Source organism: Mollisia scopiformis (genome assembly GCF_001500285.1).
Source record: "Mollisia scopiformis unplaced genomic scaffold LY89scaffold_9, whole genome shotgun sequence".
In the NCBI taxonomy this organism is placed as follows: Eukaryota; Fungi; Ascomycota; class Leotiomycetes; order Helotiales; family Mollisiaceae; genus Mollisia; species Mollisia scopiformis.
This window is the reverse complement of record NW_017263589.1, coordinates 1,308,092-1,332,518: the sequence shown is the minus strand read 5'-3', so window position 1 is coordinate 1,332,518 and position 24,427 is coordinate 1,308,092. Positions and strand designations below refer to the sequence as shown.

The window sequence follows — 24,427 nt, the reverse complement described above, 5'->3', positions numbered from 1 at the left end:
ATGCGCGTCTCATTCCCAGGCTCGAACATCAGCACTCGAAGTGCCGGGGTAGAGAAAACACATTGGGAATTCGAAACCGGCAAGCCCGCTTCCTGAACTTTGTTCATTCCAGAATATCACCTCATCTTCGATGGTCTGCTCCTTTTCTCGAACAATATCCGTGGTCTATTCTAGAGAACGTTAAGGCATAAATCGAGATTTTTCATTGAAGACGCGAGATCTCGAATGGCGAATTGTTCGCCTTCCGCGACATCGAGATGTACTCGTGGCTGAAAAGCCTCATATATTCCAGCGAGTCGGGACGCACGCATTCAACGGGCCACCGCGGGGCACATGTCGATCATTCCCCGTGGGCCGGATTCCCCTGTGAGAATCCTTTAGCACTTTAGAAACAAGTGTTTTAGCGTGCCCAGCCATATAGAACTTTATTTTTAGGAACTCGATCCAGCTGTTCTTGTGGGACGGCACAAGTCTGTGCTTCGATCTATTCGAGTCAGAACTCATGAAGATGCACGAATATATACACATGGCAAAGGCCCCAGCAAGCCGCCGAACGCCCATTCGAATGATTTTGTTAGAAGTCGTACGATAATGATGGCTGTGGTGAAGCAGTCTCTGCGCCAGGACCTGCTCCAGCATGTTCCTGCAGAGATACCTACTGCGGGGCTCGTTGTTTCTACGATTTTGTCCATGTTCACATTTGCAGTATTAGCAGTCTGTTTAAGTAAGTTTAATTATACTCTCGTCCAGGAGAGTTAAACTCTAACAATTCCATAGCGAGAAGAATACAGTCAACCAAAGACTGGTCTAAGATCCCTTTGACAAGATGGCGTAAGTATGCGTAGACGTCTCTGAGAGCATTATTAACGCAAGGCACAGTGGTTCTGGCAATATACACGGACTCAATGGTCTTCATCTTCACGACCGCTATATTGGAACACGGCTTTGGCCTGAACTCCACCCAAGCGATTTGCTCATCAGCGATCTTGCTATGTCTTGTCTGCTACATGTCTACGAAAGTATTGATATATTACTTCCTCGTTGAGAAAGTAGTGAGTCTCACTCTTCATCTCTTCGGCAACCAATTGTTAATAAAATTTCTCCAGTATATTATCCGCCGCGTCCAAACACCACGACTCAAATCTAAACTCTACTGCTTCAACTGTTTTGCCATGCTACGTACCTCTCTCTCATCTCCCCATCATTCACATTAACTAATTCCCTCCCTTAGTGCCATACTGCATAGTGGTTGTCCTCAACTTCGTCTACAGGATCGCCTACTTTCATGCCGATGGAACTTGTTTGATCGGAATGGAAGCTCGTGCGATGCTGCCCTTGATCATCTTCGACGCAATCGTGAACCTCTACCTAACACTCCTCTTCGTCCTCCCTCTACGAACCCTCTACTCCTACAAAAACTCTCCAAACAGCTTGCTCCGAACCATCGCCATTCGTTCTTTCGTCGGTTCTCTCGCTACCTTGACGAGTTCGGTGGTTAATCTGACGGTACTGATGGTGTTGAAAGGAGAAGCAGCGTGGATATGCTTGATGTGTTGCAATGCGGATATTCTGTTGTCGGTGTTGGTTTTGCATTGGGTTACCAGCAAGAATAGCAATGGATCGGGCTCCTCAGCCGGTCATTCGGCCTCACTTCAACCTGTCAATGGCAACCGTGGTCTTGCTGCATCGGCTCTAGACCCGTTGAGTCCTCATTCGTTAGTCGATAAACTGCATACGTTCGAGATGTACAGTGGTGCTAATAGCAAAGATGGTCAAGTTACTACGCATATTTCTGCGAGGGACGTAGATGATGATTTGTATCGATTGGATAGTGGTAGTGGTGGGGGATTGAAGAAGGCGAGAGGCGCTGAGAGGACGACGAATCCAAGGCTACGGTTGCGCAGGTGGTTGAGATGGAAAGTGGGCCGAGGACAGTGGATGACGGAGATGACATCGCGGATGTTGTAAGGAGCGGGAGTGGAAACAGCACGGACGAGCTGGTTGATAGATAAGAGAGATTAAGTTTGGGGCTTGGAGGTAATCTGATTTTGGCGCTTGGGGTGGGAAGTACCAGGGTTGGGTGGTCTCGGTGGGCTCTTTTCATGACCATTCTCTCGACCATAAAGCAATAGATGGCACTTGTATAATTATACTTTTTGATTTATTCCATATTCTAGAATTTTTACATTTCTTGCATCTGTCGTTCTTGAATCAAAGTATCCAAATGCAGAATTACATGTCTAGCTGCAGGTGACCTGTGACAGCTCATTTATAACTTGACGTTGCTTTAGAGACCACATGCAAAGGGCGTAGAATCAAAGACAGTTCATGACCGTCATACGATCCATGCACCAGATCTGATCTGATGACTCGACAGGGACGGCTTTCAATTGTTTAAACAGCGGACGAAAAGCCGCCTTTTTCATTACAGTACTTGTATTACCGCCGTTCTCTACCTCGAACTACCCTCTCGATTCCACTTGCAAATCATAAATGACTGCCTTGCTCCAGGCTTCTGGCTGTCGCTTCTAGAGCCAGGGTATCTGTATCTCCAATAATGTAAGAGTTGGGGCCACCGCGAACGGCCCACTCGCCATTTTACACCAAAACGCGCCTCTTTTATTAAATTATATTTTTACAACCTTCTTATAAAATTCTATAAAATTAAAGATTCGAATTAAAATTTATATAAAGTTAATTATATAAAGAACACAAAATTTTATAATGCATTTTGCAAGAGTTGTTTAGAGGTAAAGAGAGAGGAGGGGTAAAAAAGAAGTGAAATCGCTTAATTTATATGTAAATTTTGAATTTTTAGAAAATCTTCTACTTTAGCTACGTACCGTTTCTATAATTTCCTTTTAATTCGATTTCTGAATCGTACAAAATAAAATTTTAATACTAATTTGATCTCAATTCGTTTTTTATTATTTTTTTATTAAAGCATTGTAATAATATACTATTTTGCAAAAGGGGTGTTTTGGTGTAAAATGGTGGGGTGGGCCGCTCCCGCTGGCCTCAGCTCTTACCTTCATTTTCCAGACAACATAGATCAAGTGACCAGAGCCCCCAAGAAGAATTAATTAGTGGCCACAGCTGTAGTACCAACCGCATCTTCTTGCAGATAAGACGGAATATTTCAATATCAATTCAGTGTCTCCTTTCGGTTCCGCTAGTGGGCAATAATTAAAGTATGGCTAGTGTGCCTACAGCTAAGCTATATCTCCAGTGCTCCTTCCGCTTTCTCCAACTCTCCACCGCACCTTCCTTAACACCAGATTCTTATGACATCACCCTCACTGCACGACTCTGTGTCCACAACTTCTAAGATAACAGGATTACTGAGAAACGTCTCGCAAATTCTTAGGCTACGATCCGCGATTGCGCTCGGAACAATACTCTCCATCGACATTACGCCTCAAAGCATAATCACATCAAACAAACTCATTCTTCATACAGTTCGCTATGGGTTCCACAATGGAGAGCCTGAACAAGTCGTGTGAGGAGAACTTGGCCCTCCAAACAACAGAAGAGACCACTGCTGGCTCTGCTGCCACCACGCGCAACCAGTCGACCAAGTCGAGCACCGATGCATCGATCTCCGTCAGCGAGCTTCCTGGTCCTGCACCAGAGCAGTACGAGCAAGAAGGACAGGACCTCGTCTACTTCCACCAGTTCGCCAAACTTCCAGTTGAACTGAGATTGAAGATTTGGTACGTCTAATATTAAATTTGTTCCGAAGATACTTTGGATTACGCTCTGATTTTCCGACAACGTTCCACTTCTCTCCTTTTCTCCATCCTACAGAATGTATACCGACTTATCAACAGGCGTGAGACTTTTCCACCAGGCCGACATGTCAACTTGGAGACAGGTTATGGGGTAGACGGTGCCTTCGTCGAAAGTGTCTTCGACCTGGTTGGTCGGGATCACGAAGCCTTCCAATTCCCTGACAGGTTTGCACGGAAATACATCCAATTGATTCAGCGACCCATGCCTATCGCATTGAGCGTTAACCACGAGAGCAGAAAAGAGGCGCTCTCTCAATACGTCGTTCTCTTCCAGAGCGACGTTCCCGAAATCAAGGCGGGTCGGGCTAAAGTTCAAGACCGACCATTCTGCTTCGCCCCTGCTCGAGACTCTCTCATAATTGCACCACATTACCTCTACAATTCTTGGATGAACAAGTGGCTGGCGTACATCGACCAAGAACTACCCGGTGGACTGGCTTCGATTCGATCTCTGCAAGTCGTCGAGCAATCTTTCGCTCAATACGTTTCCGACTTGTCAACACTGTGGGGAGGTCGCCAGGGTGCTGAGAAAGGTGGTCTTGAGTGGTTCCTCAACTTACGAAGACTACAAATCTCTACTGAAATTCTGACGCCGGACACTAAATACACAGTCCTTGAGCTAAGAATCAAGAAATGGTACGAAGCTCAAGGATCAAAGCTGCATATTCCGACGATCGTGGTGGACCGTAATTTTGGTTGCACCCAGCGATCATTTGGGCTTTGGAATGGAAGGAAACCTAGGGATCCTGGGATGGCGAGTGATTAGGCATCTTTTTGTTTGTATGGCAAGAAGCTGGAGATTTCATGAGATGAATTGTAGAACTAATAAAGCATGCGGGAAGCAGGAGTGGACAGTAACTGCTATTTTTGCTGGCGACAGAATGTCTCAGAGGCGAAGAAGACATTTTGAGACCGATTCCGGTAAAGCAGAACCAGAGCATGGCACCAGCAAGACTCATACTGTAATTAATAAAGATATCTAAAAATAGATTTCTCCATGCACGGTGAACACCGTATTAATTTTTTCTAAGGTAATTTTTCAGAATAAAGTAATAGGCTCTACAGGGGAACGTCCTTCTGAGCCTTTCTCAAGAAGAAGTATTGAGTAAGGCGAGTAGATTTGAGTACCTTTGCTTTGTGTCTTTCTAGTCTTCCATGAAATCGACTTCCCATAATTTCATTGGGTATAAGGTATTGATTTTGAAATTAGACATGGTCTCCCAAAAGATTTCCTACATCCATTTGCTCATAAGGAAATATCTTAGAAAACAATTGATACAGGCGTCCCCAGTCCCTTAGTAGTACACACTTAGCTCCCCATAATGTCCCGCAAAGTCTGGAACAATATATCTCAATTTTCACAATATACAGTAATGTTGAGAGTCTCACGACGTCTCTCGCTGAATGACCCCGCACTTCCCCCACCAAGCCTCTGACTAAGCGACTACAGTACCTTCAAAACCTGACATAAACTCTGTGCCTTCCCAGCAAATCTCTCATGCCAGGATAGGAAGGTCTCGGTACTCGCAATGACCCGAGATCTACCATGTTCCTGCATGTGCAACGTTGTAACAAACATCCAATGACGAAAGACAAGCTTCTCATCAAATAAAGGTAAAGTACATCCATCCACCTTACCCCGCGCCTAATATCAACCTAGGTTCAACCACCTCTCTCTCTACACTCCACCATCCTTTCCAAAACACTCGTTAATCATGCGAAATCTAGACTTTACACTGCTCTTCCTCTTCTTCATAGTCTTCTCCCTCCAAACCGCCGCCCAAACCGACATCCTCCAATATGTCGACCAACTCATCGGCACCAACAACGGCGGCAACGTCTTCGCAGGCGCCACCCTCCCCTACGGAATGGCCAAAGCAGTCGCCGACGTCGACGGCCAGAACACAGGCGGCTTCTCGACCGACGGCTCGAACGTGACCGGCTTCTCGCACATGCACGACAGCGGAACGGGCGGGAATCCTTCCCTAGGAAACTTCCCCCTCTTCCCGCAATTGTGTGCTGAAGATCAGGTTGATAATTGTGAGTTCTTGATAGAGGGCAGGGCGACGCATTATGTGAATGAGTCGGTGGTTGCGACGCCGGGGTATTTTGCGCTGGATTTGGTGAGTGGGGTGAGTGCTGAGATGACGGTTAGTCGACATGCGGCGTTGTATCGGTTTACGTTTCCGGCGGATCAGAAAGCCAGCAATGGATCGGTGTTGAGTCCGTTGATTCTGTTGGATTTGACGGATCTGAGCGCGAGTCGACAGAATGCTGCGGTTATCTTGGATGAGAAGACTGGCAGGATGATGGGGAATGGGACGTTCATTCCTAGTTTTGGGAGTGGGAGTTTTGTGTTGCATTTTTGTGCTGATTTTGAGGGCGCGACGGTGAAGGATAATGGGATCTGGGTTAATAATAGGGCGGGGACGGAACCGAAGGAGTTGTTTGTTACAAGGGGGATTAATTTGTTTTATATACAGGCGGGGGCTTGGATTCGGTTTGAGGCGACGGAGACGAATGAGATTAGCGCGAGGGTTGGGGTTAGTTTTGTCAGTCCTGAGCAGGCGTGTCAGAATGCTGAGACGGAGATTCCTGGTCCGAATTGGGATTTTGATGGTTTACAATCGAGCGCTGAAGATGCTTGGAGGGAGAAATTAGGTGGTGTCACGATTGAGGCGGGTGGGCAGGATGATAGTTTTCTTACAAATTTCTACAGTGCTATGTACAGGACGATGATGTCTCCTCAGAATTATACGGGAGAAAATCCACTGTGGAAGAGCACGGAGCCATACTATGACTCCTTTTATTGGTAAATCAATGCCCAATATTCCTGCAACTCTCTAACGCAAGCAGTATCTGGGACGCCTTTCGATCTCAACTCCCATTCTTGACTATCATCGATCCAGACACGCTTTCTGAGATGGTTCGTAGCCTGATAGACACATATGTCCATCTTGGCTGGCTTCCTGATTGCCGTATGAGTCTTTGCAAAGGCTTCACTCAAGGCGGATCAAACGCAGATGTGGTCCTCACCGATGCGCATGTCAAAAACTTGACAGGTCCAACGCCAATAAATTGGAATCTTGCTCTACAAGCTGTGATCAATGATGCTGAAAATGAACCTCTGGATTGGTCGAATGAAGGACGAGGTGGTCTTCAGAGCTGGAAGACACTCAACTACATCCCTTACCTTGATTACGACTATCTCGGATTCGGAACCAATTCTCGGAGCATTTCCCGCACACTCGAGTATTCTTACAACGACTTCTGTATCTCCACATTCTCAAAGTCTATGGGATTAAGTAACTACACAACCTATCTCTCCAGGTCCTCGAACTGGCAAAATCTATACAAATCCGACACGAAGAGTTTCATCAACGGCAACGACACAGGCTTCACTGGATTCTTGCAACCCAAATATCTTAACGGAACATGGGGCTACCAAGATCCCATCCTCTGTTCACCCCTCGATTCATTCTGTTCCCTAACCGACAACCCACAAGAAACATTCGAAGACTCGATCTGGGAGTATCAATTCTTCGTCCCACACGACATCGCAACACTTATCAAACAGTGGGGAGGCGTCGATGCTTTTATTTCTCGCCTCAACTTCCTCCACACCAGCGGCCTGACAGACATCGGCAACGAACCCTCGTTCCTAACTGTATTCCTGTACCACTACGCCGGCCGTCCCGCTCTCTCTGCAGATAGGGTCCGAAGCTACATCCCCTCCCAATTCAACGCCACGACCACCGGTCTCCCTGGCAACGACGACACGGGAGCCATGGCATCATTCACAGCTTTTTGTCTTTCGGGACTGTTCCCTAATCCAGGGCAAAACGTCTACTTCATCACGCCTCCTTTCTTCGAATCCATCTCTTTCACGAATCCGCAGAATGGGAAGGTGGCGACAATCCGCAATGTGGGATTTGTTGCAAATGCGAGTTTGTATGTGCAGAGTGCGACGTTGAATGGGGTGGGGTATAATAAGAGCTGGATTGGACATGAGTTTTTTTCGGAGGGGTGGACGTTGGAGTTGATGTTGGGAGATGAGGAGAGTGAGTGGGGGACGAAGGAAGAAGATTTGCCGCCTAGTGTTAGTACGGGGGTTGGGGGGATGATGGGTTAGATGGAAGTTGTGGGTTTGAGGAGAGATGTTGATGCTCTCTGAGACATTTCGCTTGGGTAGGCGAGTGAAAAGGGGGATGATGTTTCTGCCTTGACAATGTGCTATAAGAGAGAGGATAGGGAACTGGGTACAGGTGAGGAAGATAATCCGTCCAGGCAGCGGAGAATCCGCCTCCAAGAAACAGGCCTTGTTCCGTTGGTGACCTCGATGCATTCAATCACAAGTCACGTGGCAACCGGTGCTCTTCATCTGTATCTACATCGGTAATGGTAGAATAAATGAATGTCTAATGTCCCACTGCTCCTGTGTGGCACTTCTTAGGTTCGATCACGTACATATTCACCTACTCTTAAGTCAGTTTTGTTGCACATCTCAACTGTTCCGCCCAGGGCCGTGATTCCGCTATCAATTCCACCCATCAAAGAGCCTCCGCTCCACTCCGCCCATTTCGCCTCCTCTCATTCACTTACTGATAAGAAAGTGGGCCCTCGATAACCTCATCTCGCCATCACTCGCCTCTTCCACACAACTCCTCCCCCTCTCGGGGAACGGGACGGCAATATGCAGCTCCCAAGCAGCCGCTGACCAATCTCGGGCACATCCACCAATCACTCCCCTCAATTCGTGATCAACGACAGGAACAGGAAGGCGGTGACGAAACGGACGAGCATCGAGATTAAACATATCTGCCAAGCCTAACGCTGATAGGCAGGACGGCTATGCTGCCCTGGACGATAGACAAGCTTTGATCATCAAATCTTGGCAACCATCTCCGTGCACCTTCCATTTGTGCTCGATCAGCGCGGGGCAGAATGAGGTGCAATCTCGAGCGAGAGGAAGAGCTGCGCACGCGAAGAATGCTGGTAATGTGGTTTGTACATATACCACGCGACGCCCCCTCCGATGTAAATATGGAGGAGAGCTTCCATTCCTCGTCGCCAATTCCTTCTCTCTCTCCATCTCGATCATGTACGCCACCACGGCTCTCCTGGTGCTGTCTCAAGCCATCGTCCCCACCTGGGCTGCCCTCCACGAGAAACTAGCTGCGGTACCAGCGGGGTGGACGCAAGCTTCACTGCCGGCGGCGGATACGGCCATTAGTCTGACAATTGGACTAACGCAGCAAAATATCGAGCAGTTGCAAGCGAAGCTGCTAGCTGTGTCGACGCCGGGCAATGCTGAATATGGACAGCACATGGATGCAGATGAGGTCAACGCCTTCTTTGCGCCTGATCCCGCAGGCGTTCTCGCGGTGCAGAAATGGCTGAAGAGCTCGGGAGTCACGCAGATCTCGGAAGATGGCCATTTCATCACGTTTGCGACGACGGTGCAGAATGCGGGCTCGTTGCTGAATACGACGTTTGCGACCTTTACGAGTGGGTCCGTGTCGAAGATTAGGACGATGCAGTATTCGATTCCGGATGAGTTGGTGAAGTATATCGATTTGGTGTCGCCGACGACGTATTTTGGGAAGACGGTTGCAAATGCTCCGAAGTATGTGAGAGCTACTGAGACGGAGAAGACGTATCCTCCGTCTTCTTCGGTTACGGTGGACGCGTCGTGCCAGACTTCGATTACGCCGACTTGTATCAAGGAGCTGTACAATATTGGCAATTATACTCCAGATCCACATTCTGGTAGCCATGTTGGATTCGGTAGCTTCCTCAACCAGTCTGCTTTGTATGCGGATTTATTTCAGTATGAAGCTCTGTATAATATTCCACAGCAGAACTTCTCAGTGGTCTTGATCAATGGAGCTACCAATGATCAAAACGCAACAACTGCTCAAATTGGAGAAGCGGATCTGGATGTCCAGAATATCATTGGAGTCAGCCATCCCTTACCAGTAACCGAATTCATCACTGGAGGAAGTCCACCATTCAGTAAGTATCCCTCACTAGCAAAAGCACTACAAAGCTAACCCACTCTAGTCCCCAACCTCGACGAACCAACCGCAGCCGACAACTCCAACGAGCCCTACCTCCCCTACTACCAATACCTGCTCTCGCAACCCAACTCGGCCCTCCCGCAAGTAATCTCCAACTCCTACGGCGACGACGAACAGACGGTGCCTTACTCCTACGCCGTCCGCGTCTGCAACATGATCGGCTTCCTCGGCCTCCGCGGCATCACGGTCCTCGAGTCCGCGGGCGATACTGGTGTTGGGGCGCCATGCCTCTCCAACGACGGCAAGAACACCACGCAGTTCACGCCCCAATTCCCCGGCACCTGTCCGTATATCACGGCCGTGGGCGGCACCCAGGCCGCTACGCCCGAAGTCGCGTGGGTTGACGGCAGTGGCGGGTTTAGCAATTATTTCCCGACGGCGTGGTACCAGGTCGCGGCTGTGGAGAATTATCTAGAGAACTATATCTCGCCGGTGACGAAGAAGTATTATGAGCCGTATACTAATTTCAAGGGGCGAGGCTTCCCAGATGTGTCGGCGCATAGTTTGACGCCTTGGTTAGCTCCCTTTTCCTCCTTTGCTTCCTCCTTTCTTCCTCTCTTTCTTCCTCTCTGCAGAACTAACAAAGAGGTTGATTCAGGTACCAAGTAATCTACGCCGGCCAACCCTCCGCCAGCGGCGGCACATCGGCCGCCGCGCCCGTAACAGCCGGCATCATAGGCCTCCTCAACGACGCCCGTCTACGCGCCGGCAAGAGCCAACTCGGCTTCATCAACCCGGCCCTCTACGCCTTTGGCTACAAAGCGCTGAACGATATTACGGGCGGCGGCAGCGTGGGCTGTAATGGCGTGAATGGGCAGACGGGGGCGCCGATTGTGGGGGGTGGGGTTATACTCTGGGCGAGCTGGAATGCGACTGTCGGGTGGGATCCGGTTACGGGGCTGGGGACGCCGGATTTTGGGAAGTTGGTGGAGTTAGTGCTTGCTTGGTAAAGAGGGAGGGGAGAGAGGGGAGAGAGCGGAGGGGTATATGTATATATAATGATAGAGTTGGAATGGGGTGTTTATACTATGTTGCGTTGAGAATCTTTGTGTGAAAATGAGATATTGGTTCGCTCGCTTGCTTCGGGCTCCACCTCCTATTTCACAAGATTCTCGCAGTGCTAGTGTTGTCAAAGGAGTGCTGTGTTATGTTGTCTTGTGGCCAGACATCGCTCGCTCGCTTCGAGCTCAACCCTTATATTTCATTAAAGGAGTGTTGCGTCGTATTATGTCTAGACATAGCTCGCTCGCTTCGGGCTCAACCCCTTATTTCACAAGGTTCTCGCTATTCTAGGTAGTGTCGTCACTAAAGGAGTGTTATATTCTGTTGTCTGGTGTTTAAACATCACTCGCTTGCTCGCTTCGTGCTAACCCCCTATTTCACCTCACTAACGTAAAGTTCTCGCTAAACTTAGTGACCCCTTAGTTGCACTACACTACTAAATACATAGCTCCCCTCCCCTCTTCATAAAAACTAGACGTCCACCTTCTCTTTTAAATGAGTTAAATCAACACATCTAACGCAGGTGTAGATGCAATTGATATCTTTTATATCTCTTTCGTTTCATTTGGCTGTCGCGATCTGTATTGATTGGTAGTCAGATGGAGGGATGAAGGGATTTCAGGGTCCAGCGTTAGTGCGGGGTAACTTTTTACACTACTGTACCCCGCTGTCAGTTGGTGTTTGTGAGACAGACAAGCTTTCGTGAGATCCTATTGTAAGTATATGTGTGTTTCGTTTTATACGCCTCATTTTAATTCATCTATCAACCCTTTCTGTTTGTGTTTGTCTCACATCTATCCAACGCCGTTGTTTCTCGTCTCACAGCTTCTTTCAGCTCTACACCCTCTTCGCGTCGACAATGTCTCAGCTCAGCCCTACCAACCAACTGTCGTGCAACACTCCTCATTGGTTTTGTTGCACGTCTCTGTGTCAGCTCGTGTCGTGTGTGCTGTGCAGCTGAGCTGAGCTGAGCTGATGTCATCGTGATGCCTGCGTGTAGGTGTCACGCGAGCAAATACCTAAATAGTGTCGAGGGGTGTGGAGGGGTGGTTACACAGCATCAACATATATCTGACCTCTTCCCACGTTCCTTAACATTTAATTCTTCTTCCTTTTCACGACCCTCGGCAAAAGCCTTCAATAATCCGCATAATGGTAAACCCTCAGTCCAGTCAATCTAACATCACGGTGCAAACTAACAACAACAACAACCCCCAGGCCCCAAAACCAACAATCTACCTAATCCGCCACGGCGAAAAACCCCCCAAACTCCCCTCTGGCAAAGACGCCGATGGTCTGTCTGCTGAGGGCCTCGAGCGTGCGCAGGGTTTGAAACGGGTGTTTGGGCCGGGTTCGGGGTTTGATATTGGTTGTATTGTTGCTGAGCGGCCTAAGAAAGGTAGTTTCTCCCTTTTTAAGTTCGAGAGGAGGGGGTGGGAATGAAGGGGAGAGAGGGGCTGATAGGGTTGGTGTGGTGACAGATGGATCTCGCGACCGTCCATATGAGACGATCGAACCGCTCGCGGAGGAGTTGGGCGTTAAGGTCGATAAGAGTATTGAGCGGGATGATGCTGCTGAAGCGGCGGAGAAGGCGAAGGCGTATCGGGGGGAGGGGAATGTTTTGGTTTGTTGGGAACAGTATGTGCTTATTTGAAGAGAATACTAGGTAATCTTACTGATTTGGATATAGTGGGGTCCTGGGCAAGATTGTAGAGGCGTTGGGCGTCCCGGGTGGGGCGACGTATCCGGGGGATAGGTTTGATGTTATTTGGAGTGTGAGTGAGCCGTATGATACGTTGGTTTGGGTTGGGAGTGAGGGGATTCCGGGGTTGGATGATGGGAGTGCGGGTGAGAGTGGGAGTGTGGGAGGGGTGGGACCTGTTGTGCCTGGGACGGAGTGAGGGTTGACTTGAAAGTTTACTTGAGGTTTACGGCAGGAACTTAGGATATAAAACTCGCATGCATGATAGTATGATAAGTTTGGAGCGTTTAAAGTTCAAAAATAGCTTGGATTGCTATGAAACTACAACCTGAACCTTCTCTCAACTCTTGCACTCAATACAAGCCTTCTCGATGCACGATTTCTTTTGAATGCACTACCTTTTTTTAAATGCATTTGCTCATAGAATAGTATGGCTATATGCGCAAAAAGTGATGCCAAAAAAAAAGAGTTTTTGTCGGAGGAAAAGTTTTTATTGAAATAAAATAAAAAGTGGAGTTACTTCAGCTTTGTTAGGAACACCCGTGGGTAGAGTAGGAGGCGGAAATGCTCGAGGAAAGCCATGGATATCTTTTTTTCTTGAAACTCAAGCACTCGAGCGTTTCTTTAGTAGGCTAGAGTCGCTTCATAGCCTTCGAGAATAAGATTTTGTCCTTTCTTATTTCTCTTTTTCTTCTTCTATTAGTTTTGCTATGCTATTAAAATTTGGTTTAGAGAGCTAGTGCATTTAGAGAGTAGGTAAAGTCAAAGAGTTATTGCTGGAGCTGAAGGTGGCAGATTGTGTAGTTAGTATGCTAAGAAAAAATAGGAATTTGTCTCAGCCTTAGTTTTGTGATAATATAATGTGCTTTGCCCTTCACGCTATCATACTATCATAAGTGTGACTTTTATGTCCTAAGTTCCTACCATAGAGGTTGTTGAAGAATGTCAGGATTATTAAAGTCCTACTCGAAACTCGTTCTTAATCCTCGATCTCAGTAGGACAAGCGCCTTTGATTTTTCCTTTCATCCTATTTCTCACCATACTTCCCGCCAAGCTTTCAAAAGATTCGCCACATAATCTCCCTCTATCAACTGACCCATCTCCCTCAAAGCCTTACTCCTCTTCTCCGTCTCTCTCGTCTCAAACACTACATCCCTCTTCTCACCGCTCCCCTGCACCTCCCAAAAACCAAGCAACTTCCTACTCGGATTCCTCTCCACATCCGCTTCACTCTCCTTCAACCTCTTCAACCACTCCTCCCTCCCCACAACCTCAAAACCCAGTCCCGCTTCCTTCAGCCCTTTCAAAAAGTCCTCCTTCCACCCTAACGACCTCGGAGAAACTAAATTATACACCAACCTCTCCTCTCCCTCCCCATCCAACCCAGCAATCTCCACAACAGCCCTCCCCAACGTCCCCAAATCCACCCACGAACACCTCTCCCCCGCTAAATCCGGCAAAACACCCGTGACCAACGCACTCCTGACCATCAACGGGATCATCTCACTCTCATTCCACAACATACTCCCCTCCCCCTCCCTCATCGACGGCACAATCTGTCCAATGCGCAGGATATGCGCGTCAGCGCCGTATTCCCTAGCAGCGACCTCGAGGATGCGCTCGCCGATGAGTTTAGAGCGCGCGTAGCCGGTGGCTGAAGCGTGGTGGAGGGAGGGGATGGGGTGTTCGGGGATGGAGCCACTGGGCGTGGATATTGCGACGCCGACGCTGGAGCAGAAGAGCAGCTTTGAGGAGGTGGTGAGGGAGAGGTTGATTAGGGAATGCAGGGTGGAGAGGTGTGGGGCGAAGATTGAGAGGGGGAGGGCGAAGTTTACGGGCCAGGCGCAGTGGATTATGTGTGTTATTTGGAGAGTGAGGGAGGATGGGAGGTTCGTGATGTCGTTGGGGACAGGGAGGATTTTCGGGGATGTGGAGAGGTGGGGGAAGCCTCGGGCTGAGAGGGAAGTTGAGAGGCGAGAGAGATATGTTTCAGAGGAGGTGGTGCGGATGGGGCATATTATTTTGGAGACGGCGGGATTGGAGATGAGTTGGTTGAGGATGTGGGAGCCGAGAGAGCCTGTTGCTCCTGTTAGAAGCTTGGTGGAGTTAGTATATTCTTGTCTTTGAAGTGCATGGAGATACTTACAACAACACAGCTGCCACCTTCCTTTTCAAAAGTGACACCCCTCTTCTCAAAGACAGAGAATCTCTGAATCAACTCTTCCATCTCTTTAATTGCATCTTTCTCCTCAACCTCGCTCCCTGTCCGCAAGCTGATCAAAGCCTTGGCCAGCCCGGAGACATTCTTCGAATCATAAACCACCATACTCGGACACTTCGCTGCATTGCCACCTAGATCCAGGCTCTTGATAATCACCGACCTCATCTGAATAGCTTTCAAACTATCCACTCCACCAGAAAAGAAGTCCATCTCCTTACTTTCAAGCACAATTCCCATATCCTCAAATATCTTCATAATCCAGTCCTCCATCTCTTCAACTCCAAGGACCAAACTACCCTCTTGCGAACATTCAAGTCGAACATACACCTCTTCAATCACGGACGCAAAATCTCGATACACAGCCGCTCGCTTAATCGAAGACTTGTCAGTAACAGGACATTCGACTTCCTCACCTAGCACAACGATCATCTCCCTCGAAATCTGCGAAAATCCCTCAGCCTTCGAGTTCGCATCTTCAATCACAAGCCACACCCGATCAAGAAACTCCTCATCGCTCAAACCCCTTGCATTTGCGCCTCGAAAAAGCAGAAGACCAGGCACAGAACGATCAACACCGAACACGACCGCTTCTCTGACGAAAGGATGCTGGGTGATACGCCCTTCGATCGCGAGCGGGAGCACTTTCTCGCCGTTCAGCAAGGTGATACGGTCGTCGAGGCGGCCGATGGGTTTCCATGCGTTTGAGATAGTGGGGTGAGGGATGAAGAGGTCGGATGTGTGGTATGAGTTTGGGGGGTCGTTGGAATTGCTTTTCATTTTGCCGACGTGGCCGTCGAGGACGACGCATTCGTGGACTACTTCGTGGGCAGGCAGAGATGGGGGTTGGGAGGGGAGAGGGCGCATGAGGATGAAGGGTGCGATGTGAGGGGGTGGACGGAGGTAGTTCCATGCGTTGTCTCCTGGTGGTCGGTTGAGGGATGTTAGGATCATTGCTACTTCCGTGCTGTTCGCATTGTTAGAGTTAGAGTCAAAGTCACACAAGCGAGCTGAAGAAAGGGAGAGACTTACGCGCCGAAAACGGTCCCGAATTTGATTCCTTCGCTAACGAGTAAGTCTCCCAATTCATCAGGTGTCCTACTTCCACTACAACTAACAAGCTTACATCTCTTCAAGACTTTGACTCCCTCCCCATCTTTTCCGCCTTCACACAACAATTTTAACACATACGGAACCGTCCAAATGACCTCAGCAGCCTGACCATCCAACACCGCGCCTTTAATAGCTTTCGTCACGGTCTCATTAGTCTGTGGCATCAAACCATTGAACATGAATATACACTTCCTCACAAAAATAGCTTGGATGAAAGATATGAAGCCATGAGCATGAAACAGTGGCACGGATTGAAAAGCAGTCAATTTCTGCGCAGTCCGAAAAGTGGCGAAGAGACGGGCATTGCGGTAGTCGATTGGTTTTGGCGTCCCGGTGCTACCAGAGGAGTGCATCAAGATCAGAATCTTCTTTTTCTCTGCTTCGCCGTCGATATTGTCTCGTCTGAATTCTGGGGTCTGGATCGAGGATGGGGTATCATATTGTGAGCGTGTGAGGATGGGGAAGAGTGTCAGTGGGAATTCGCGGGAGGTTTTGGTGGCGAGGGAGAGGTATTGTGGCGCGTGGAAGAGGAGGGTGGCTTTTGCGTTGGAGAGGAGAGATACGCATGCTGAGACGGGAAGGCGAGGTGAGAGGATGAATGTTGTGTAGCCTAGGCGGCCGAGGGCGAAGATGGTGAGGATGTAGGAGAGGGTTGAGGGACCGTAGATTGCTGCTACGGTATCTTGGTACTGTATTATTAACGTTTAGCACAGTTTTAGAACTCGAGATACTTATGTCAAACAGAAATTCAAGGCGCAAGGAATTGGAAAAGAGTAGCAAGAACACAAGACAAACCACAGGTTGAACACCCATCCCAATCAAGGCCTTCGCAGCTCCGTCAACCAATCTATTGAGCTCCTTTCCAGTGAAGAACTCATAATCGTCGACTCCATCTGTCGTCTTAGGATACGCAATGAGAGGAACTTGTTCCAAGTCTTCTGCTCGCTCTCGAATTACATCGTCGAACGAATACAGCTTCTTTTCCTCGAGTTTAGCTCGCAATACTGGCGTATCCTGGGGTTCACTGATATCGCCCATCGTCTGACGATTCTCCTTTTTTTTTCCTTTTGCGAATTCTGTGTCTTCGTCCTTCGCAGCAGCTTTGATTCTCGTATAATAATCCAACCCTCGCTTACCCGGAACCCCAGTACCACCTCACAATCGTCAAGAACTGATAAATTCAACAAAAGAAGAAAGAAGCTTCACCATCGAGATTACTGCAAGCTTCTAACGCCACCTCATCAAGCTTCTCCCGTCCTTCCCTCTCTCCTCCCCGCGTAAAAAAAAAGAAGCTATCGACAAACGCAACCCCACTATCGCAAACTCGACCCAAAACGGACCTATCTCCTAGCTGCTGCAGAAAGGAAGCTTGCTTCCGCCAGCCGTTTGTCCCGGACGTGCAGTCAGGGTTCATGACAGTGGGGCGGGCCGGCGAAAGGATCTGAATCCCTGTTTGACGCTCTAAGCGAGGGACCCTTGGGGTTCAAGGGATTCGAGACATGGAGGTGGGATTGGGAAGGTGGGACGGCCGCCGTTGGGATGACAGGGTCGTCGAGAATCGTGTGTTACCCGGGGTGCCGAGTCTGTATCATTGGGATTTGAATGGCACGCTGGATGAGGAAGGGTGAGATTGCGTGGTTTCTGTCTTGGGATGAGGTTGGATCCTTCGACGATGTCTTGAGACGATTTTTTTCGATTGATGCAGGAGGGGGGAAGCAGGTACCCGAGGTTGGGAATGGGGTGATTGGAAGGTCTAGATGGATTTGCATAGGATGATTTTTTGAAGCATTTGTCGGGTTTGCTTACGGACATCTCGACTCTAGAATCCTGAGGCAAGTGTCGAGAGAACGAGTACGAATATTGGAGACGAAGTCGTCTAACTAGCTCGGAGGGAGATGTGCTCGATCGACGAGATGCTCACGCAAAAGCTGGGTCTTCATCCATGTCGACACCTGCATAATATCTTGGACAAAAGATCAACACTCTGATAAACCAAAAGTAATCACGGCGCCGACCTTCTAGAATTGGGAATGCTTGAGAGCCAAGACTTCTGGAATCTAGATTTCAGACGATCCGATGGTCTGGTTCAGATTCGTAGTTTGAAACTCTCGAGTCTCACCCCGCGGTGTCCTATAGTTGTGAGATTTTGATATACGTCTATCTTAGCTTATTTCTAGAGTGGCTTTAGTGAAGACCGGATCTTGAAGGTTGTCAGAACTTAGAATGTAGAGTGCCGGCACTTCAAGAGGGGAGAAACTAGCTTTAGGCAGGAGTTGGCGCGCATGGGATAAATTACAAAACAAATATACAAAATGATGCTATCAAGACGATCTACATTGCTAAGCTAGAACGCCGCCGAAACAAAACGCGCCCTACAAGTTTCTTTGGCCCAAGTACAAGTCGCTACACTAGCTATCAATAGACTTAGCAGTCTCAACAACTTTCTCTCCCTCCTCTGTGTCGTTCAATCCAGCGACAGTCCACTCTCTGATCTGATGTCCCTTCCACATCAACAGAACAATAAATCCAAAGCTGAAGACATCGAAGAAGGCCATCATGCCATATGTCCAGCCTACATTCACATCCGCAATCCACTCGTTGATGTAGAACGCTACACTCAAGCCGAATAGTAATCTCAGACAGTTGCCCGTGATGCTTGCTTCCGCTGGATGCTTGACGAAACTCTCACAGATATAGTTGACCGTGATAGGAATCATAGCTAAACTTCCAAAAGTGACAAAAACTTGACTAACGGCAATGACAATCCAATGCATATGATGTTCTAGCGCTGCGCCGAAGATGCCTAGACCGATGGGGTTGAAGATGAGGGCGGGGATCCAGAGGGCATGGAGACGATATTCTGGCTTCCAGATTCCGCCATTGCGGGCTGCGATGTAAAGTGGGAGACGATCTGAAACGAAGTGGCCGTAGGCGAGGGCGATGAGGATACCGATCCAGTGGACAAAGGAGAAGTATGCGTTTTGGATGGTGGTGAAGCCGTATCCGCCGATCTTTTCGGGCTTCTGGAGGAAGACAGGTGTTACTGCGTTCATTGCTACAAATAATAGGTCAGTATGTGTTGATGAGAAAAGTAAGAGGTAGTGCAAATCTTACCGATGTAGAAACCAAAACTGATGAGAGTGAAGACACTCAGGATCAAAGTGACAGGTGACACAGCAACGAGGAATGGAATGGCTGCAGTACGGCCTGTCTGCCTCCATGTTGACTTTGGTGTGACTTTGTTTCCAGGAAAGAAGGTAGCGATTCTGTTGGCAACGAAGCCTTCTGGCGCTGGAGCGTTGACGGCTTCAGGCTCACGAACCCAAGATGTCTCGTGCATGAACAAGAAGCATAGGATAACTGTGAAGCCAAGCAGACCAACAGTCCACCAGAATTCCAGAGTCCATGATCCATTCGAGGAGATGAAGGCAGACAGAGTTGGACCAGCTACACTTCCAAAGTTCAAGCACCAATGGAAAGCAGTGAAGGCACGACCTCTTTGGTGCAAGAAAAACAAATCGACCAAGATTCGTGGACCGAGAACTCCAGTGACACCTCCGAAGAAGCCGGAGAAGAATCGAGAGACGATAAAACTGTTGAATTGGTTCTTGTGGGTCATCTCAGCGGCCCACACTTGTGTGAGCAGACATGCAACCAATGTCCAAAAGATGGTAGAGCTTCGACCAAGCTTGAATGAAACCGGTGCGAAGAAGAAACCTCCGGTAGCCAGCCCAGCTGAGGCAGCGGAGTTCTGTAAACGTGTGAGTTATGTTTGGTTGCCAGGCATCGAGGTTCAACATACTTGCCATGCGATGTGAACGGTTGATTGCTTGTAGAGAGTTGATTGTGATTTGACATTGAGCTGACCAGCAAGGGGAGCGACGAAACCTGCGAAGACGGCGAAGCAGAGTACAGCGACGATGCCGAGCTTCTTGCTCATCGGCCAGTTCTTTGACTTGAATTAGAATTGATCCTATTTCCCCGTATAGGAGCTGAATTATGGTGAACTCACAAGAGGATCGCGAGGGTCGTCACTCGGTCGAGGAATGAGGGTGACTCCATTTTGAACATGTTCATGCTTCGCATCAGGAGTGCCAGGCATTGAGGAAGCATCCATGGTCTCCACAACTGGAGGAGTGGTCTTCACTTCTTCATCCATCTTGAGATCTTTGGGGGCAGAAAATATCTGAGTAGAGGGGCTCCACGTGGAGAAGTACAGAGCAACGTCGAATATAGATGCAACGATTGACCCAGGAACTCGGTCGCGGATGATCTCAAAAGAATGTGGTTCGAGGACAGTTAGGAAACGATCGGACACCTTCTTCTTCCAGAAGGACGTACATCCGCGGACGACAAGCACTCTTATCCTGCGGCGTCAATGTGCAAACGTTCTAGAATTTGCACACAGGCGACATGGTTCGTTTCTGTCCTCCCCTGCGATGTCGCATGTTGCCATTTCATCGTCCCTTGTAACCACGATATTGATCGAGAGAGAACATGGATTGATTCGATAGCGCAATGTGTGTGTATCGGTGTGGATCTCTGATGAAAAGACATCGAGCTATGCGACTGGACAATCACTTGGAGTTTCCGGGAGTGTGCTTCCTCGAGCAGGGGAAGGAGATACCAACGCCAGGAGTGATGTGTGTTTTGCTAAGTGTAACCGACAGCTGCATGCATCGCCGGCACTTTAATCAATCCTTCTCGCTACCACCAATGAGAATCTTCTCAGTATCCAAAGAGGTTCGTCTCCGACATCGATTATCGATGAACCCAAGATCTCAATTTGTGTTACCTGAGAATTTGGTTGAATATTTGCGTCGTCAGCACTCAGTTCCAACCACAACATGCTACTCTCTGGCATAAACAATTTCAAGGGTCCAATCCTGACAATGGAGACCTTGGAGTGTGGCGTAACCCGACGGTTCAGTTAAGGTTACTTGCTTTGTTCTTCGTCGGGAGCGACGGCGGGTGGCTGTGGCAGGCGAAACTTTCGTCTCCATCACATCCCACATCCCACATCCCCCATGCCATCTCTTGTCCAGCTTGGTACCGCGGTTTAGTTTGCGGGAGTCTGTTCTTGGAAGCTTGGAAGAGTTTCTTTTGACAGCAAGTGCTTGCTTCCTCAGGAAAGATTTGCAAGATTTGCACACGAAACGCTAAAGGCGCCAGAAATAAGGGGCATGATAGCGGGCCAAGCCTGCCGAAGGATTCACATCTACCCCACTACACCCACTACGAGATTGCTCAGGGCTTGTTTCCCCAATCAACGCCTTGGCCATTTCCTGACCCATGGCCTGTATTTTACTGAACTGTAAGCGAGCACGGCCCATATCTCTCTGGAAGCCTTTGAAGCATTCTCTAAACAAAATCAGATGGTGCGGCATAGCAACGCTTGCACTACGGCCGCCATGTCAAGCTTTAAGATAGTGAAGTATGGGGACGGAAACACTAGACGATTGATACAGATCGACACACTTGACATACATCCCCAATATATTCCAGACACTGGGTCCGGGGTTGACGAAAGTTCGACAAACTGTCTCTGTTGTACCCTACTAAACAGGAATTAAGAACGAGGAGAAGACTCCGTCGTGATGATTCTAAGTCTAGTGCCAACCGAACGCAACAACGTTGCAGGATTTTCTTCGTATAGACCATCGGAGACACGCGTGCTTCGGGACTCGCAGGAACGTATGCCAGCCACCAACGAATCAACGGGCGGGAGGCGTCCTCATACCTTGTCGAAGCCTCTGCAAGGTTGAAATTCCTTTTGTTCCGGGAGCTATAGTACTTCAAAAGTACAATCCCCGGCCTCGTCGCCCTCTTTATGGTCTTGGTCCGAAAAGTCGTAACGAAAGGATCCTCGATTGACAGATCTTTTGGAACGTATTCCTTGTCACATATTCGGTTAGGAAAACTTGAAGAGAAGATTGGTCACTCACGGCCCAAAGATTTGAACATCCCACGCCAAGGTGATCCATTCGTTCCGTTGCAATGCAAGGTCTGTTCTTCCAGTTCGAACCAGCAGGGACCATCCTCAGTCCAGTGTCTGGGAGAGAACAATGAGACACATCATTCGGTCCGGGCTCCTTGGTAGAAGATTAGACTCCCATGGCACCTTCCACGAAGGGATTTTCTGAACCGAATGAAAGTGTGGCGCCGGCATTTTGGACGCCCTCCATTGACATTGGCTCAAAGGCATAGTTGCGAATCCGTTTTCAAGTGAAGCTAACAAACCCCTTGTATTTGTGTTCTGTCAAGTTCCCTTTCTCTCCGAAAGTGGGCCTTCGTGGGATGATTTTTGATGAAGTCTCCTAGTCTTCCACCCATCATGCAGTAGGAAGGGATGTCCACTGAGTTTCACCGGTCTTCGACCACCCCAGCAGCCAGTCGCGCAATCCCCAGCACAGCAACCTCGTAGATGTTCGTGAGCAGTTACCGAGTTCAGTATTGTAACCTGCGATCAGGGTCTTCCAAGGGGCGCAGGATCTGGTATTCGGTACAAAGGTACTTACATCTCGCTGATCGTTACTTCTCTTCGACAGCATCTCTGATCCTATGTCTTACAGCTCTTACCCTCGAGCCAACTTCAGTCTTTCGTTCCTGTCAGCACGTCCCTAGGTATGACTGCCTCGCTTGAAGATCCGGAAGCGGTTGCGTATAATCAAAGAGTCATAATTGCTTCAACGATCGTGGTGTTTCTCGTCTCCAATGGGTCCTATATCGCCAGATTGGTTGCGAGGAAAAAGTCGGGCGGAAGATTCCAGGCGGAAGATTGGGTGATGGGGCTGGCCCTACCATTCTCTTATATTCCGGCAGCATGTTTGCTTTATGGTGAGTGTTTCCGTTGTCAGAACTCAATTCGTCTTACATCTGACATCATTACAGGTCTAACAGTTGGCTTTGGAAAGCATGTAGCTGACGTCTCGAAAGCGGACTTGAGAAAGTTTAATATTGTAGGGTAATCGATGTATTGGCTGAAGAATTAAAGCTGATGTGAGATAGTCTCTATTCGTGCTTCAGAGAGGCAACCCGCCGTGCCTGCTCTGCGTCAAGACATCCATACTGCTTTTGTATTCCCGATTATTTCCAACTCGAACTTTCAAACGTGTTGCATTTGGCGTAAGTGCTTTTTCTTTCAAGTGATCATTGCCAGAACTCGGAGCGCTGAGCTTGCGAAAGCCTGTAACAATCGCAACTCAAGCATCATCAAATCTCACTTTAGTCACGAACACAGTTCATATCCCTCAACCAGAAAAGTTAAATGCTAACTTTGATCTCAGGTCTGGCTCTTCACACTTGGATGGGCCGTCGCTGCCTTCTTCTCCAATCTGCTCCAATGTCTACCTGTCGCCTTCTTCTGGGATAAAACCATCCCAGGAGGAAAGTGCTTACCAAACGCGCTCATTAACATTGGAATGACTAATGGAGTTCTCTCTTTCGTGGGCGATCTCATCATCTTATCGCTTCCAATCCCCATGATCTGGAAACTTCAGATCAATGCTAGGAGAAAGGCGGCGCTTAGTGGTATGTTCTTGTTGGGAGGATTCGTGTGCTTGACAAGTATCCTGCGATTCGTTGCGCTGGCAAAGATCAACATCAAGGATATTACTTGTGAGTTGTCTTTCTTTTCAATAGAATTGAGTGATGCTCTCTGAGATCTTAAGACTAACAACCCAATTCGCAGTCACGCAAGTCTCCCCTGGTATCTGGACATATATCGAACTCGGTATTGGTATCACTTCTGGCAATCTACCCCTCCTCCGCCCCCTCTTCGGTCGCTTCTTCTCTGGCAACTCTCGCAATGCTTCTTCCGCGACACCGTATGGTGGTCAAGGCTCCAAAAGCTACCCTCTATCCCGCGTCACAGATCGATCACACAATGGTGAGGGCTTTCACAGAATGGACAAAGGGACATTGGATGTAGATGTGGAAAGTGTTGGAGAGAGCGGAAGTGAGATTGAGTTGAATGTGAAGAACAAAGGATCTTCTAATGCGGAAGTTGCGAGTGGAGGACATTCGAGTAAGGATGGCGGGTTCTTGGGAGGTGGCATCAACGTCCGGACAGATGTGGACCTACGTATCGAAGAAGTGAGGGCGGAGATTGCGAAGGAGACGCTGAAGGTTCAACAAAGAGCGCGATGAGAGAACGAAGAGGGAATTGGTCGGGTGGAACTTGTGTATAGATAGCATTCTCTGGTCTGGTGTTATGTGGAAAAGGCCTTGTATTTATGATGATACTCCATGTATGTATGTATGTTAAATGAAGACAGGAAGCCTTTAACTCAATGAGAATTGATACCATCTAATCCTCAGTACAACTTACTCGTTTCTCTGGTGGCTCAGCAAACAAAAAATAAAAGCATCTCCCAGTCGCAGTCTCTTGTCTCGAGCAATATTCACAGCCACTTGTCTAGGCACTGAACGCTGTGCCACTCGGTACCGAAACCACCCAACAGCACGCTCTCTTCCGTCAACCTGATAAATGTGAACCCTGCCGAAGGCACATCGACCTTG

The 24,427-nt window shown here is 48.5% G+C and overlaps 9 protein-coding genes across 9 annotated transcripts; 6 read left to right on the top strand and 3 right to left on the bottom strand.

Moving 5' to 3' along the window:
- Nucleotides 1–594: 594 nt before the first annotated feature.
- Nucleotides 595–1,968, top strand: LY89DRAFT_732491 (uncharacterized protein; the record flags this gene model as incomplete). Its single annotated transcript, XM_018219685.1, has 5 exons — nt 595–724; nt 778–831; nt 880–1,052; nt 1,107–1,179; nt 1,232–1,968. The coding sequence occupies 5 exons, from the start codon at nt 595–597 to the stop codon at nt 1,966–1,968; spliced, it is 1,167 nt and encodes a 388-aa protein (XP_018073314.1).
- A 1,315-nt stretch (nt 1,969–3,283) lies between these two features.
- Nucleotides 3,284–4,744, top strand: LY89DRAFT_717455 (uncharacterized protein). The gene is made up of 2 exons (XM_018218349.1): nt 3,284–3,713; nt 3,831–4,744. The coding sequence occupies exons 1-2, from the start codon at nt 3,466–3,468 to the stop codon at nt 4,555–4,557; spliced, it is 975 nt and encodes a 324-aa protein (XP_018073313.1). The 5' UTR covers nt 3,284–3,465; the 3' UTR covers nt 4,558–4,744.
- Nucleotides 4,745–5,454: 710 nt separating this feature from the next.
- LY89DRAFT_780925 (uncharacterized protein) lies at nt 5,455–8,221 on the top strand. Its single transcript, XM_018222434.1, has 2 exons — nt 5,455–6,603; nt 6,648–8,221. The coding sequence occupies exons 1-2, from the start codon at nt 5,507–5,509 to the stop codon at nt 7,921–7,923; spliced, it is 2,373 nt and encodes a 790-aa protein (XP_018073312.1). The 5' UTR covers nt 5,455–5,506; the 3' UTR covers nt 7,924–8,221.
- Nucleotides 8,222–8,733: 512 nt separating this feature from the next.
- LY89DRAFT_683782 (subtilisin-like protein) lies at nt 8,734–11,114 on the top strand. The gene is made up of 3 exons (XM_018214759.1): nt 8,734–9,806; nt 9,855–10,386; nt 10,470–11,114. The coding sequence occupies exons 1-3, from the start codon at nt 8,891–8,893 to the stop codon at nt 10,819–10,821; spliced, it is 1,800 nt and encodes a 599-aa protein (XP_018073311.1). The 5' UTR covers nt 8,734–8,890; the 3' UTR covers nt 10,822–11,114.
- Nucleotides 11,115–11,948: 834 nt separating this feature from the next.
- Nucleotides 11,949–12,920, top strand: LY89DRAFT_643510 (uncharacterized protein). Its single transcript, XM_018211797.1, has 4 exons — nt 11,949–12,028; nt 12,092–12,272; nt 12,355–12,511; nt 12,564–12,920. The coding sequence occupies exons 1-4, from the start codon at nt 12,026–12,028 to the stop codon at nt 12,772–12,774; spliced, it is 552 nt and encodes a 183-aa protein (XP_018073310.1). The 5' UTR covers nt 11,949–12,025; the 3' UTR covers nt 12,775–12,920.
- Nucleotides 12,921–13,610: 690 nt separating this feature from the next.
- LY89DRAFT_732486 (putative NRPS-like enzyme) lies at nt 13,611–16,945 on the bottom strand (the record flags this gene model as incomplete). The annotated part of the gene is made up of 4 exons (XM_018219684.1): nt 13,611–14,672; nt 14,723–15,761; nt 15,827–16,596; nt 16,703–16,945. 4 exons carry the CDS (start codon nt 16,943–16,945, stop codon nt 13,611–13,613), a joined length of 3,114 nt encoding a protein of 1,037 aa, XP_018073309.1.
- Nucleotides 16,946–18,315: 1,370 nt separating this feature from the next.
- On the bottom strand, nt 18,316–20,009 carry LY89DRAFT_582288 (MFS multidrug transporter-like protein; the record flags this gene model as incomplete). The annotated part of the gene is made up of 4 exons (XM_018209156.1): nt 18,316–18,962; nt 19,022–19,658; nt 19,710–19,856; nt 19,920–20,009. 4 exons carry the CDS (start codon nt 20,007–20,009, stop codon nt 18,316–18,318), a joined length of 1,521 nt encoding a protein of 506 aa, XP_018073308.1.
- A 1,288-nt stretch (nt 20,010–21,297) lies between these two features.
- LY89DRAFT_508562 (uncharacterized protein) lies at nt 21,298–22,092 on the bottom strand. Its single transcript, XM_018208053.1, has 2 exons — nt 21,853–22,092; nt 21,298–21,802 (listed from the first exon to the last, which is right to left on the bottom strand). The coding sequence occupies exons 1-2, from the start codon at nt 21,943–21,945 to the stop codon at nt 21,359–21,361; spliced, it is 537 nt and encodes a 178-aa protein (XP_018073307.1). The 5' UTR covers nt 21,946–22,092; the 3' UTR covers nt 21,298–21,358.
- A 441-nt stretch (nt 22,093–22,533) lies between these two features.
- LY89DRAFT_667995 (uncharacterized protein) lies at nt 22,534–24,055 on the top strand (the record flags this gene model as incomplete). The annotated part of the gene is made up of 5 exons (XM_018213012.1): nt 22,534–22,744; nt 22,799–22,866; nt 22,916–23,032; nt 23,194–23,524; nt 23,598–24,055. 5 exons carry the CDS (start codon nt 22,534–22,536, stop codon nt 24,053–24,055), a joined length of 1,185 nt encoding a protein of 394 aa, XP_018073306.1.
- Nucleotides 24,056–24,427: the final 372 nt, after the last annotated feature.